General features: G+C 46.0%; 1 protein-coding gene across 1 annotated transcript; it reads left to right on the top strand.

Annotated features, from left to right (window-relative positions):
• The first annotated feature begins 11,380 nt into the window (after positions 1–11,380).
• Positions 11,381–15,510, top strand: LOC136527378 (WEB family protein At3g02930, chloroplastic-like). The gene is made up of 3 exons (XM_066520089.1): positions 11,381–11,780; positions 12,298–12,637; positions 12,782–15,510. Exons 1-3 carry the CDS (start codon positions 11,749–11,751, stop codon positions 15,191–15,193), a joined length of 2,784 nt encoding a protein of 927 aa, XP_066376186.1. The 5' UTR covers positions 11,381–11,748; the 3' UTR covers positions 15,194–15,510.
• Positions 15,511–15,969: the final 459 nt, after the last annotated feature.

Here is a 15,969-nt window from a genome sequence, read left to right as displayed (position 1 = left end):
TCTTGATTTCATTTGTAATAAAAAAGATTCTTGCCTTCTTTGTTGCCATGCTTTCTCCTGTTGTGTTGCTTATGGAATTTCCGAGTTCTTTTTATCAAGAACTGGGTTCTTTTGTTCCTTTAGAAGTTACCCTCCCTTTCTTCTTTGAGGATGGGTTGTTCTTGCAGTTATCTAATGGCTCCGCAGAAGTGCTGGATGGATAAGTCTGAAATGTGCCCATTAGATTGTACCGTTGTGTAGATTTGTGCCCTGCGTCGTTTTAGCTGCGTCGGTAAATAGACCGTTGCGTTCTCACACGGTGTTTTAACGGGCCTGGTGGGCTGTTTCTAACGCTGTAAAATTTATTTATAGACCCTTCGTCCTCTTTTTCTTTACTGCCTTTCTTTTGCCTTCAAACCCTAGCTCTTAATCATCCACCGTCGCCATTACCGCCGCCGTCCTTAGCGCCGCCATCTAGCTTCATCTTCCCCAGTACCTTTTTGCTTCCGCTAGTTCATGGGTAAGAAGAAAACCGCGAGCAAGTCCCAGGCCATCTTCGTGGACGAGGAGTCATCCCTTTCTTTGATCGAGAACCAAGAGTTCGTGGCCATGAGGGCTGCTCAGAAGGTTTGGCCGGCTCCAACAACAAGCGAAGGTCAGCTACGCGAGCTCGTCAGCGACGGCTTGATCCAAAGCAAAGTCATCGCTGAATGGAGAGTTCCGGGCGAGCATCGGGTTCCTGCTCCGGGTCCTGGTGAGATTGTCCTCTTTGTTTCCTTTGTCCGCGCCGGACTTTGCCTTCCTGCTTCCGCCTTCCTTCATCAGTTTCTTGGTTATTTTGGGGTTAGTCTGAACCATCTAACCCCTAATGTCGTTCTCCATCTTTCCATTTTCGTTCATCTCTGTGAAGCTTTCCTTGGAATCTCTCCTTCTCTATCTCTTTTTCGCTACTTCTTTCGTCTGAAACCTCAACCCCGCTGCGAAGAAACCAGCGTTCTTGGTGGTTGTGGGATTTAGTTTCGCTAGGGTCTTAAGAGCAAGTTCTTTGACTATGACCTGGTTGATTCTGTAAAAGATTGGCGTGCCGACTGGTTTTACGCTGCCAATTTGATCCCTTCCCTTGTCGTCCACTCTGGATCTGGTCCTGTGGTGAATGACCGATGGGACAAGAAACTTGAGTCACCTGCTGAGATTCAAGTGATCCAGCCACTCCTTGATAGGATTAGCATGCTGAAACAGCAGGGTTTAATCGGTTTCGGTATTGTTTCGAGTTTTCTTCGTCGCCGAGTTTAGCCTTTGAAAGAGCGGGAGCACCTTGGCTTCGAGTATTCTGGGGCCGAGGATCCTTCACGCATGGTCCCAGCTCTTGAGCTGACCGATGAGGAGGTACTCGAGCGTCTCCAGAAGATGCTAAAAGGAGTGAGCGTTATTCCTCCTGCTGTCTCCGAGTTCTCTGCCCTATCACAAGACTTCCTCCAGCTACGACGAGATACACAACAACTACAAGATACGCCCGGGGGCTGCTCAACTTCACAAACTACCATATCCATGACTACAAAGACTTCAGGCCACACAATAGAATGCTCAATGATTCAAAAACAAGCACCACAGGAGGGTATTCATAGACCAAAAGAGCGGTGCACATGAATCGGGAGCACCAAAGGTAAAGACCTGACAAAGGAAACAGTGAAAAGATAGAACTCAATGAAAAAGGACTCAGGCGTGAAGGAACAGTGACCAAGGACAAGCATATTCGGAAGGATATACCACCACGGTACAACCCATCAACAAACAGCATTTACACCCAACCACCATACAACTACATCTGACAACAGCAGACTATCAAAGAATATGCCAAGACCTTGCATCCGAGTTCTTCCTGAACAAAACAACACGGATATATGCTCGGAGGCTCGGCCAGCATCACAGCTTAATCAACACTAAGCTAGGGGGCTCGGCCTTCATTTCAACTACTCCCGGAGGCTCAGAACCAAAGACAAAGGACCAAGAATACAAGAAACTCAAGACTACAACGATGACAACACATCAAGACTCTTCATCCGATTTCTTTTCTAAAGAGAAGAACTCGGAGAAAGCTCGGGGTTGCGGGATACATAGCCCCAGAATTTTTTGAAGACAAGAATCTGGACCCTCCAACTTTTGCAAGCAAAAGCAAGAGGCTCGGGGGCTACACTCAGTGAGTGCAATTTTTACGAAAAATTGCACCCACCCAAAAAGAACCCGGATATAAGCTCGGAGGCTGCATGCCGTGAAACTACTCGGATGATGGTTTAATCCAAGACTAAAGGGCTGCTTCGGAAAGATACCGTAAAACTACTCGGATGATGACATAATCTAAGTCTCGGGGACTACTTCAGAACACAAATTTTCAAACAACATAAAGATTCAAGACCCTCCAACTTTTTGTTCCAAATAGCAAGAGGATCGGGGGCTACACTCAGTGAGTGCACTTTTTCTTCGAAAAAGCGCACATCACCAAAAGACTTCCTCAACGCAGACCACTTCAAGACATTACGACAAAAAGAACCCGGAACGAGCCATATTCGAGTTCTTTTTGACAAAACTTCAACGAACAATCAGAGAAACTTCAAGACAAGATCCTCCAACTCCTTGTTCCAAATAGCAAGAGGCTCGGGGGCTACAACCAGATGGATGTACTTTTTCTTCAAAAAGCACTCACCACTCGAAGGTCCCAAGAAGCGCTACAAGGTTTCACTCCAGAAAGCACTCGGATGACGTTTGTTCCTACTCAACAAGACCTGAATGAGCAAAATGAGACTTTCAGAGCTCAACCATGAAGTGCTCGGGGGCTTGTCGATGCGGGACCCACAGGATACCCCGCAAGGGAGAGAGAAGATCTAGTCTAACTAGGATTCTTCTTATGTAATCTTAGTAGTAGTACTATTCAGTAATCCTACTAGGAACTCTCATTATAAACCGACTAGGACTCTAGCCTCCTGACTATATAAAGGAGGGCAGGGCTCCTGGGAGGGAGAATAGAACAACAATTGTACGACACTTCATAATCAATCCAACGTAGAGGCTAACGCCGGCTGGACGTAGGGCTGTTACTCGATCAACGATCGAGGGTCCAAACCAGGATAAATCGTTTGTCTCTTGCGTTCACCATCGAGTTCTGCATACGCTGAAGCCCGAACATACTGCCTCGGGGACCCCCGTGGCAGGCTATCGGTGGTCAAACATCGACAGTCATATTGTGTCAAGGATCAAATCATTAGTGAAAGTGACTTGAAGCAATGGACTGAACTCACATGTGTTGGAAAGATTCAAGTCACAAGATCAACATGTGTTTGCTCAAAGAGATGAGACAAAGATAATTACAAACCTTTTGAAGTAATATTGAGAAAGAGGATAATACATAAGATGGTGGAAACCCTAATTATAAAAGGATGCGGTGACCAACTCAAAGGTGTTTAAATTCTTTGATATTTTGAATTTGAGTTTAGGAAAAGTCGTACTATAAAGGGGGATACAATGCACAAGCTTTAATGTGCAACTGAGTGCTCATTTACCCACCATATATCCTTAAAGCCTTAGCCAAGATAGTAAGCTTTGTAATCCTATCTTTTGTGCTGCCTGGTAGGTGAGGCACTATCACGCTGAGGCGAGGCACTATCACAGTTCAGTTGCGGCATTGCCGCGACTTAACTGGCCGTTGAGAGAAGGGGGTATTTATACCTTCTCTTCTTCCTTACAACGGTAACCGGTTTTTAGATCAACCATTCCCTTCCCAAGTGTGACCAGAGCAGCTCTCTCTCTTCCCCACTCACCATTGGAGCCCCTCAAGCTTCTCCTTTGCTTCCCTTGCAAATCCATGAGAGTTTGAACCTCCAAACTGCATTAGAGAGCAGCCCCAACTGTTCTTCATCTCCTAGAGCACTTGGTTCGCGTTCAAATCGGTGGATTATATTTGTTACTCTTGGAGCTTCCTTCTAGCCAGCTAGCGCGTCGCCCGTGGAGCTTGCCAACTTGTGTGGCAGCTCCAGGAGGTTTGTAATCACCTCAATCAGCTAGTGAAATCACCCATCATCTCAAGAGTTTATTCTCTTGACTTGAGAACGAGGATAAGGTTGAAAGATACCAAAGCCTTTGTGGCTACCTCAACAATGTGGACATAGACAAGCCTTAGTGGTGAGCTAAACCACGGGATAAATTGGTGTCTTACTTGTGTTCTTGTGATTTGCATTGCTATACTTGTATTTGTGGTGATTCTAGGGTTTGGTCCTGATCTACTTGCTCGTGCACTTCCGCCAACATCCAGGTGGTGGAATAGGCTCTACACTACCCAGGAACATCAGTAATTTGCTCAATCTACTTTTTCTTGGGTAGTTTTTGAATTGTAGTTTGAGCTTGTCTGTAGGCGCAATAGTGCCGCACTTTTAGTGAGGCAGTGTCGTAGTGCTGCACCTTGGGAGCAGCGGTGCCGCACCTAGAATTTAACTTTCCACTGCGAGTTTGTTTTAAATAGGCCTATTCATCCCCCTCTAGGCGATATCAAGGTCCTTTCACCAAGGACAAGCCCTAGAGTCTGTCAGGCATATAGAGCCTCAGGGGGCTTTCTCTGGTGTTTACTCTCTGGTGAGGGCAGCAGAGATTTTTTGTGCTTGCGCAGAAGTTGATTTCAACTTCCATTTGTAGTGAGTTGGAGTGATCTAGTGCTTGTGCTTCATAGAGATAGCATCTAGTGGCACTAGGGGCTGGTTAAAGCAAGCTTGAGGGCTTGTTACTCTTGGAGGTTGTCACATTCTAGATGGCTTGGTGGCTTGTGGACTTCATCGTAGCACGCACATAGATTGTGTGGTGCTTTGGAGTGAGACCGCATTGTGAGGGGTGATGTGCTCGTTCCATAGAAAATCGCCAAGAGCAATTCTAGTAAAGCCGAGGTGTGAAAAGCACCAAGTGGTCCAGTCGGGTCAAGTGTTAGAGCTCACGTTAGGAGCACACCTCAAGGGGTGAGTAAGAGCTTGCGGGCTTGCCACTAGCAAGAGAACCGGTGGCAACCTTGGGGGATTTTCCTCAACGGAGATTAACTGGTTGGCAAACCACCGAACCTCAGGACAAAATCACCATATCATCTATTTGACCTTGCTCACTCAGTTTGCATCCCCTACACTAGCTTGTATTTACTTGTTCATATGCTTGTGCTAGTGTAGTTGCACTTGTGTAGCTAGTTAAGTAGCTCTCCTCTCAAGTGGTAATTGTGTTGTGTAACTAGTTGAGTAGTGCTTAGTGCTACCTAGTGTAGTACTAGTTACACCACTACTAGTACTACCTAGTATGGCTTATGCTTAGTGCTTGTCTGCTCTCTAGTATGTGTGTAGGAACCCTTAGTGTTTTATTGACTAGGTGCATAGGTTTAAGTGACCTTATGAAAGCTCTAGTTTGGTTTTGGTTAATTGATGAAACCCTAAGTGCTAATCTAGTTTATCAAAGTGATTATGAGATAGGTAGCACTACTCCAAGTGATGAAGCAATGGCGAAGATCATGACGATGGTGATGGCATGGTGATGATCAAATGCTTGAACTTGAAAAAAAGAAAGAGAAAAACAAAAGGCTCAAGGCAAAGGTATAAATAGTAGAAGCCATTTTGTTTCAGTGATCAAGACACTAGCGAGTATGATCACATTTAGGTTAGATAGCCGTACTATTAAGAGGGGTGAAACTCATATTGAAATGCGGTTATCAAAGTGCCACTAGATGCTCTAACTCATTGCATATGCATTTAGGATCTAGTAGAGTGCTAACACCCTTAAAAATGTTTATGAAAATATGCCAACATATGTGCACAAGGTGATACACTTGGTGGTTGGCACATTTGAGCAAGGGTTAGAAACTTCACCGGCGCCCTAGACAGAAAAGACAGGGGTTCATATAGTGACCGGACGCTGGGTTCAGAGTTCGGTCAGTAGCAGCAGTGAGCACGTGTCTCGGTCTTATGACCAGACGCTAGCGTGAAGAGTGACCGGATGCTGGCAGGGTGCGTCCGGTCAGTGTTGACGTATGCTGATGTGAGGCGTACAGAGGAAACGTTGAGTGACCGGACGCGTCCGGTCGTGAAATTTTGCGTTTGGAACCTTACTGGAAACGACCGGACGCTGGGGTCCTGTGTCCGGTCACTTTCTAACTGACACATCCGGTCATCACTTGACCATTAAGATCGGGCGATCGGTGTTTGAAGCTGATGACATGTGGCAAGCATCGGGCGATCGGACGCTGGGGTCCTGCGTCCGGTCGAACTGATCAGAGCATCCGGTCACCCCGAGTTATGCCCAGTGAAGGGGTACAACGACTATATTTCGTGGGGGCTTCTATTTAAGCCCCTTGGCCGGCTCAAGCTCACTCTCTTAGACATTTGCATTGACATAGCAACCTTGTAAGCTTAGCCAAAGCCCTCCCACTCATCTCTATCATTGTTTTATCATTATTGTGAGATTAGGAGAGAATCCAAGTGCATTGCTTGAGCAATTGCATCTAGAGGCACTTGGTGTTCATGTTTTGCTACGGGATTCACTTGTTGCTCTTGGTGGTTGCCACCACCTAGACGGCTTGGAGCAGCGAGGATCGTTGAGCGGAGGTTGGTGATTGTCTCCGGCTTCGATCGTTGTGATTGTGAGGGGTCTTGTGCCTTCCCCGGTGGAGAGCCGAAAGGTAACTCTAGTGGATTGCTCGTGTCATTGAGTTATCTCACTTGTGGGTAGGTTCTTACGGTGTCCAATTATGTGGACGAGGTTCGTGCAACACCTCTTAGCCACCGAACCACCAAGTGTTGGTCGACACAACGGGGACTAGCGTGCCAGCAAGCACGTGAATCTCGGGAGAAAAATTGGTTGTCTCTTGTCCTTTTGGTATTCTCCCGGTGATTGATTTAGTATTCATCTTGTGATTGGTTCACTCCTCTACACGGCGATATAATCACCCTACTCACTCATTTATATTCTTGTAAACTAGTTATGGCAAGCTCTTTAGTGTATTTAGAATTGAGAGCTTGCTTTGTTATTTTAAGTTCATCTAGTGGAGCTCTTTAGAGTAGCAAGATTGAGAGCTCTTAGTGAGTAGTAACATTGCAAGTTGTGTGCCTAGTAATCATTGCAACTAGAATTATTGAATAGGTGGCTTGCAACCCTTATAGAGCTAGAGCAAGTTTGTATTTCGCTATTTGTCATACTAATCAAATTGCTCTAGTTGATTTGTAGATTTTTAAATAGGCTATTCACCTCCCTCTAGCCATATTAGGACCTTTCACCTTGCTAACTAGAATTTTATAGGAGAGCTCCCACTAACTAGGCACCTTAGTATATACCTTGCATAGGATCTTTTTTAATGTGCTAGTGATAATATATAGATGGGTATAGTCATGGCTAGACGATTAGTTTACTTCCGTTGTTTTGATTGGCTAACCAACACCAATAAGTTTTAGAAATGACAATTTCCCCATCTAGTTGGCCGACCCTACGTCGAGTCACTCGTCAAGCAAAGAGAAATTGAGTGATGATGAAATACCGTGACAGATCACGACAGGAGTGAAGGAAATCGGGCAGAAAGATATGTGTTGGAGCTTGATTTAATCTAGATTGTTAGGTCTTCATAAAATCCAACGATGGATATTTTTTAAGCTCAGTTAACCATTAGGTCTTCATAAAATCTGACGGTGAATTTTTTTGATTAATTTCTAGACCCTCTAGACGAACATGAAGCTCTTTTAACAATGTTGTATTATTATAATACATAGATTTGGAGCGAATTACATACACATGATTGAGAAAACATTGAAACTGAGAAGAAGAAAGAAATCAAGCAGACGCCGACTTCGACCTAAAGGCCCATCTAATCTAAAAGTGATAAACTCTGGCCTTGCCCTACTTCATCAGGCCGGTCCATTTCAAGTGAGCCTGGGGTGATGATGCCAGCCAAGCGAATTGTTTTTGTTACAGGCTAAGCATCCGGATGGACTGAGCCGCGGAATGGGCTCAATACTTGATGGATCGATTTTTTTTCTTTTTATTATCTTCAATTCGTTTCTGTAAAAATAATTGTCCCAATAAAATATTTACAGACTTGTACTTCAATCCGCAATTGTTGTGGTGGCATCTAATTTTCGCCAAGCCAATTGTGAAATAAAACCAGTAGTTCTCAATTATTTAAATTTGGCCAAGCCGATTTATGTATTTATAAGATCCGAGCATCCTATCGATCATTTGAATATCATGACGATCTTAAACGAAAAGTTGTACCAGTAGGTCTCGTGGAGCTCAAAATGTTTCAAAGAAAATTCATTTCCGTATAAAATATAAAAAAAGTTATTATTTTTTAATATGCGAAAAAGAAATTCTAGGTAGATTGACCATGGCAAAAATTATATATAGATATGTCAAATTGGCCAGTGGCATATTGCTCTCTCGTGAAACAAGCAAGTCTCGTAGGACACTGCCGCCGATGTCCTCTGTTGTCCAAGGTCCTTCTCCTTCCTCTCCCACTTTGACAATGGTGAAAAAAGTTGGGGACCCGTCTCTTTTGTAACTGTTTTTAGATCTAATTTACTTAAAGTTTAACAAAATTAAATTCATCAGCACAATCATACGATTTTCGACCGGGGTATTGTTAACTACGGTGACTTCGATGCCACAATGAGTTCGCCATCATAGGTGTCGATTTTGTTGGCAAGAGTCCAATTTATGACCATTATCTGCAAGGGGAGGATGCTCCTGGGCACTCCCCACGAGAAAAATAACTCTGGTTCATCGATTTTATCGTCGATGGTTGTGGAGAGAAAATCAGACATACACAACGAATTAAGGGATTGGAGATGACGAATCTGGAGCCTATGTCTACGGCATGTCTAACATTTCGAGGTTGATTGTTGGATTCGGCATAAGGACTACGATTTGGCTTTGGTGTTCAACATGGCTCTGTTTGTATCAAGGAAATCCACTAGGGAAGAAGACAATATAAGAATCTAGATAGAATATTATATATCTTTATTTTAGTTTTTTAATGTGTAATTTGGGATCTACTATGCTGAGTTTTGATACAGTTCTCTCTTCACTTCGCAAAAAAAAAAGGTATATCAAATTGGCAATGGGAGTATAATTCTACATTTTTTGGACAACTGAGTTTGCAAAGCTCAATTTAAAAAGAGAAAAGAAATTCTGACGATCAAATTATGGAGTTTCATAGATTGCTCGAGGGCCATGAAACATATCCCTCACTTGTCATTCTCACTTTAAGTTTGGAGTCAAACCACTCATATCGTGGCATAATTGTCCAAGCATGCGTGTGTCATGCATGCGAGCATTTGGCTCGCTTTTCATCTTTCTTAAACTCACAACATTGTGAACATAATTCGAGTCAATCTCCTGTAGATTTTCTATATGAGGTGAACATTTTATTGCACTAGCAATTATTATAGTTTTTTGAAAATTTATTTGATTTAAAGTTCGGCCAGTCTGTTCCATTGTGATGCATGTAGTTGACTAGAAAATATTTTATAAAAATATTAACAAAAACTTGGAAATCCTTAACGCCCGGTCCGGCGTTCCGTTCCGTTCCGTTCGATGTGTCGGCTGGCTCGTTAGCATCAAATCATCGTCACGGAAATATATGTAGCGTGGTAGTAGTACTGAGGTAGCAGTACAGTACAACCGGAGTTGACTTGACTACGGCACTGACTACGTGGGCCCAGGTTCAAGCGGCCTGCGGGCACCACACGTCAGGGTCGTAAACGATTGCACTCGAATTGCTAAGGAGTGTGAGAAATGAGTTGGGTAGCGTCCGCTCCGTGGAGATTTGTTGGTTGGAGCAGCGTTTTCGGCTGCCTTTTGGGAAAGAGAAGCGAGGCGGAGGGCCCCACGCACGCAGCCGTCCAACGCACGCAACGCAAAGCTCCATCCATCCCATGGCGCGACGCCGCGAGCCATGCAGAAACGCCGCGCGGGCACTGGAGTGCCCTGGGCCGGGGTCGTCGTCTTTCTCGCGCCGTTGTTAATGTGCTTGCTAGTATTTTTTATTAGCTAATCCTGGATTATTGGAGCCTGAAAAATGGAGATAAAATGTTGCTAGCCCTACAACTACAATGATGAATGATGGACGGTCCGATCCATCGGCGGCAGCAAAGCAAAGCTGCGGTTGTGGGACGTACGCGTGCAAGCAAATATCCGCACCACAGTGACACAGCAACCAATACTAGTATACTACGTACTGTACGCTGCAATGCAATAGTAGTACAGCACGTCCCTCTTAAATTTGCAGATACCAGGCTCACTGCGTGCGTGTTTCGATGCAGTCCAGTCCCTGTATTTCGGATGCCAATTAAACATAAGCTAATTATAAAACTAATTACATAAATCGAGGATAATTTAGGAGACGAATTTATAAGACTAATTAATTCATCATTAGCACATGTTTATTATAGCACCACATTAGCAAATTATGAACTAATTAGGCTTAATAGATTTGTCTCGCAGATTAGTTTCTAAATATGCAATTAATTTTGTAATTAGTCTATGTTGAATACTCTAAATTAGTGTTTAAACATCCGACGTGACAGGACTAAAGTTACACCCCCTGTTGCTTCGTCGGGTGAGCTACAACTTTTCCTCGAGTATACGTACGAGGCAGTACCGTATATGGTGTAGTAGTATATCTTAGCTTTGAAAACCATGCACGGTGATGCGTGGCGCGTCGCTGCCGATACCAATTGACATCCGTACCTCTGCGGTTACATGCATTGCTGGCACTGTGACCGTGATACTCCCTCCGTTAGCTTCTCACCGAGTCAAATCAGTTTCAATCTGACCAAGTATACATAGATAAAATGATAGTACTATTTATGGTACTACATGAATATTATCAATTTCATCATTTAATATATTTCACCAATAGTTTATATATTTCAATATTTGGTGTTATGGATATATATTTTTTCTACAAATTTAACTAGAATTAATTGGACGGATAGTATATACTACCGTAGATTAGGGATTGGAGGTGCAGGGCACGATGCAACCCGCGTCGAGTGTGCACAGGCTTGTATCGTGCTAGCATTAGCAAATAACTTTAGCTTAATTTTTATCGGAGCCAGAATTATAGCAGATAGGATAATAATAATAATAATAAATGGCTGGTGATTGGGTGCAGTATGCAGAACAGAACTGCCGATACGGTAGGCGAGATAATTTGCAAGCATGTGCAAGCCACGGTGGCGTCCATAATTTGCAACGCGGCAATGCAATCAGTACAGGTGCTGGTGGCGTACCACCAGTCTCACCTCCCAGCCCCAAGAGGACACACAGTTCTAGTAGCAGCAGCAGCAACTAGTACTGGTTCCTCCTCCTGATTTACTGATTAGCAGGAGTAATTGCTAACACGCACAAGCAAAGGATATGCCAATCCACTAGAGAGCCACAGTGTACCCCAGCCCGCAACGACCTCTCCTGCCGTGCAGGCGCGCGGGAACGGGGTTGGAATTGTGGCCGGAGGAGGAGTTTCGTAGCCGTCGGCGACGACGGCCGGACGTTTCCTCCGCATCTGATCTGCCTGCCCGCGCTGCTCGTCTGGTCTGGCCTGGCCTGGCCCCCCTTTCGGCCAAAGCCTTTGCCTTTGCAGCCTTTTGCGCCCTCCTTGTCCGCCTCCTACTACTCCTCCCCTCTCCGCCTCCCACCGGCCCACCCCCACTCTCTTCTTCTCCACACGGCCGGGCACTCCCCCTTGCCCCGGCCTCACACCACCGCATGTCCACAATGCTGCCGTCCTCCAGATCGAGGTGACTTACTTTCGCTCCCGGACTCCTGCGTCTCTCTCTCTCTCTCTCTTCTCTTTTAGTTGCTCGCGCTCTTGTTCCGCCTGTCGGTTTTCTCTTCTTTTCTTCCTTCAATGGCAGATCTAGTATCCAGTAATCCAGTTAGAGCCGCCGCTTCATTTGGTGAATTTTTTTTCCTTGGCTCTCTTCTTCTCGGATTTCCCTGCGCCGCTAGTTGCTTCTCCTTGTCAGTCTCGTGTGATTTCCGCCACACGCGAATGTGGCTTTCTTCAGATGCCGTTTCATCTCTGTAAATCCTCAAATTCGGATCGTAACGCCCACTTCATCTCGCAGCTGCATGTTTATACTGCTTCGATTTCATTTTGATCGATTCCAACAAGAAAAAAAAAAATCTGAGCCTGCCGGCTTTCAACCCTGTGACTTCGTGCCACTCCATTAGTTCGCGCTCCATTCGGCAACAGAGAAAGAAAAAAAAATAGATTTTTGAGTTTTAATTAACGATGGATGTCGCCATTGACAGATCTGGGCTGAACGAGTCCCCCATTAGCAGGGGCAGGCCGAGCACGCCGTCCTCCAACCACCACCGCCCGTCCACGCCGTCCTCCAACCACCGCCCGTCCACGCCGTCCTCCAACCACCGCCCCTCCACCCCGGGCGGCACCAGGAGGAGCAGCGTCGGCACGCCGTCCACGCCGCGCTCCCGCACCAACGGCGCGGGGGGGCCCTTCAAGTCCGAGCCCAACTCGCCGCCGTCGGCCGCCGCGCAGAAGCCCCGCCTCTCGTTCGACCGCTCACCGAGATCCGGGGACACCAAGCCCGTCGTCGAGCGCCGGGTGCCCAAGATCGGCACCACTCCAGAAGTAAGTCTACTGCGCTGCCCTCTGGTTTTCTTCTTCTCTCACTGATGAAGAAACAGGTGCTGGTGCATTGCTAACATCCTGTCGGTTCGGTTCTTGATGCACGCCTATGCCTGATCACTTGTGATTTTGTCGCTGGGATTGCAGAAGCAGCTCCGGAGGGAGGCCGAACTGCAGGCGCGGCTTGAGTCCGCCCAGGAAGACCTGAAGAAGGCCAAGGACCAACTGGCATTCATCCTCGGAGAGAGGGACCGTCTTGTCGGGGAGCTCAACGAGGCCAAGAGAGTCACTGATGAGACTCACGAGAGGCTCCAGGATGCCCTCATGGCCAAGCGGTGGGCCGAGGAGGCCACCGAGATCGAGAAGTTCCGGGCGGATGAGCTCGAGCAGGCAGGCATCGACGAGGCGCAGAGGCGGGAGGAGGAGTGGCAGAGGGAGATTGAGTGCGTGCGTGGCCAGCACGCCGCCGACTTGGAGACGTTGGTCAACACTACGGAGGAGCTGGAGAGGCTCAGGCGTGATCTTTCCATGGCGAACGAGGCCAAGAAGGCTGCTCTTGGCCACGCAGATGATGCAATGAAGATCGCTGAGGTCAATGCGGAGAAGGTGGAGATCCTCTCGAATGAAGTTGTTCGCTTGAAAGGCTTGCTTGATTTGAGTGCTGCCAGCGAAGAGAGTAAAAGCCGTGAAGCTGAGCTTCTTGTTAAAAATCTGGAGTCTGAGGTTTCATCTCTGAAAGGCAAACTTGAGGAGGCAAAAGTCCTTGAGGAGAGGTTGGCCGAAGCAGAAAAAATGATTGAGGAGCTTAAATCAGAGATAGCTGATGTGCAGAAGGTCGAGGCAGACATCCGTCAGCAGTTAGAAGAATGGAAGGAGAAGTCAGGATCACTTGAGATGAAATTGGAGGAAGTTACTTTGTCCGAGAAGTTCAAAAGTGACTCACTTGCCTCCACGACTGAAGAGCTGGACAAGACCCAGTTGATACTGCAAGATAGAGAATCGGAAATTGAAGTTCTTAAAGGAAAGACAACTGCCTTGGAAATTGAGGTGGCTAGGCTTTTAGCAGATGTAAATGATTCAAATGAGCATCTGGATGCATCGCAGCAAGAGGTGTTTGGGCTGCAGACTACAATAGATGTTCTGAGGAACAAGCTTGATGCTGCAGAACTAGCTGCCTCAGAGGCTTTGGACAATGAGAGGACTGCTATCACAAAGATTGAAGGCCTGACTGAGGAGAAAACCAAGCTCATTAGTGAGCTGGATGATGCTAGAGACAGTGAGGAGAGAGAGAAAAGGGCAATTGAGGATCTTACTGCTGCATTGGATAAGGCATTTTGCAAGGCACAGGAAGCACATGATAGGTTTCAGAAGAAAGAAGATGATTATGAACATGCTCTTGCACAGATAGGTGATCTGAAGATGTCCCTGAAGAGTATGGAAGAGAGTTATGAGGTAATGCTTGATGAGGCAAGACATGACATAACTTACCTAAGGGAAACTGTGGAGAAGCTGGAGGCTGAGGTGAGCAAGTACAGAGAAGAATGTGAATCTAAGGAGCTTGACCTTATCACGGCTAGCAAACAGTCTGAACAAGAAATTGCTGCTCTTAAAGAAGAAGCCGAGCATGTATGTGCATCACTGCGAGGTGCAGAGCAGGAGCTTGAAGCAGTCAATGAAGAGAAAGAGAGGCTTCAGGAGAAACTGGCGTGCACAGAATCAGCAGTTGCTGAAGCCAAGGATGCAGTGCAGGAGGCAAAGGCCGAGAAGGAGAGGCTTCAAGAGAAACTTGCACACACGGGATCAGAGGTTGCTGAGGCCAACATTGCTGCACAGGAGTCTAAGATTGAGATCGAGAGGCTTCAAGAGAAACTGACATACACGGAGTCGGCGGTTGCTGAAGCCAACAAGGCTGTGCAGGAGGCAAAGGCTGAGAGTTCGCAACTGAAGGAGCGATTACTTGACAAAGAGAATGCATTGCAGAGCATAACCCAGGAGAATGATGAATTCAGGATGCGAGAAGCTGATGCCATGAGGAAAATAGACGAGCTGTCTGCTCTTCTTGCTGAAGCCATGACAAAGAAGCATCCTGAGGAGGAAGAGAAGCTGGTGGTTGTTGATGAGGCCCACAATTCTGTGCGTGAAGAAGTTATCCGTTCTGTTGCAGAAAATGAAGATATGGAAGAAACTGATGATAAAAAACCAAGGCTTGAAGTTGACGCAGCCGATATGAACTCCAACGGAGAATCGAAGCATGAAGAGAAAGATGACAGCAAGGTGGAACAAGAGGAACTGAAAACTGAGCTCAGCTTACAAGAGAGCAACAAAGTTAGCTTCGAGAAGGAAGCACAGACCGAAAACAAAAGACAAGAAACTGAATCGTCCAATGATGAATTAGACTCGAAGAAGGACAGCAGCACCGAGAGTGCAAACGGGACGACCGTACCAGAGGATATGGTGACTAAAGTGGCAATGTCTCCTACGAAACCACAGCAGCAGAAAAAGAACAAGCCTCTGCTGAAGAAGTTTGGGAGCTTACTGAAAAAGAAAAACAGCAAGTAGCCGGACAGTGGCTGTACTATTAGTGTTGTTCTGTTGTTCTTTTTTTTTTTTGTCTCTGTTTGACGAGGTGTTGTGCTTCCTATGCGTTTACTGCCAATGCCTGTATTTGTGGTGATTGGAGAAGTTTGTGGGTGTGTGATTTTTTTTCTTCCTTTTAACTTGGGACCTAGATGGTGTTGGCTGCTACCTACACGATTATGGCAGATCCCATGTGTGTAAATGGAGTTCCTCCTAATCAGAATGGCTATTCGTTTCTGAAACTTTTCAGCTCCTTGATTGATTGTGAGGTAATGTGATGTAAGGCGCCAGTGACCTAACCTGGATACGATGTTATTACTTATTTAACTAGAGGTCTTTGAGCAGAGAATGTTATCTGGCATGCCGCATGCAGTTGATATCATAGTGTTTCACACTTGCAATGAAATGAGTTGGCTTGTGATTGTCTTTGTGTGGCTGTAGCCTCCTAATCTGTTCTGGTTGCTTAAGAAGACGGCATCGATCAGATCAGGTGCACAAAAAGGTGCAGCAGGTGTGACTGGATTGGAATCATTAGGCAGAGCATGCACGGGAGGTTGGCCATCGCTTCTTACCACACTGACAGCAGAGGAAGTATCATATCATTTCAGCCAACACAGGTTTGGTTTTTGTTTAATCCACTCCAGGCTTTTTTTATATCTTGTTCTTGTCGGATGCATTATCCCCTTGTGCGTGTCCTGACGCACGCCACCGCTGTGTAGCTCGTCGGTTCCAACCACGAGCTGTTCCGAGCGCAAATG

The sequence above is a fragment of the Miscanthus floridulus genome, chromosome 2, assembly GCF_019320115.1.
Source record: "Miscanthus floridulus cultivar M001 chromosome 2, ASM1932011v1, whole genome shotgun sequence".
Lineage (NCBI taxonomy): Eukaryota > Viridiplantae > Streptophyta > Magnoliopsida > Poales > Poaceae > Miscanthus > Miscanthus floridulus.
The sequence above is the reverse complement of the archived record's forward strand: the minus strand, read 5'-3'. Positions and strand labels throughout refer to the sequence as shown.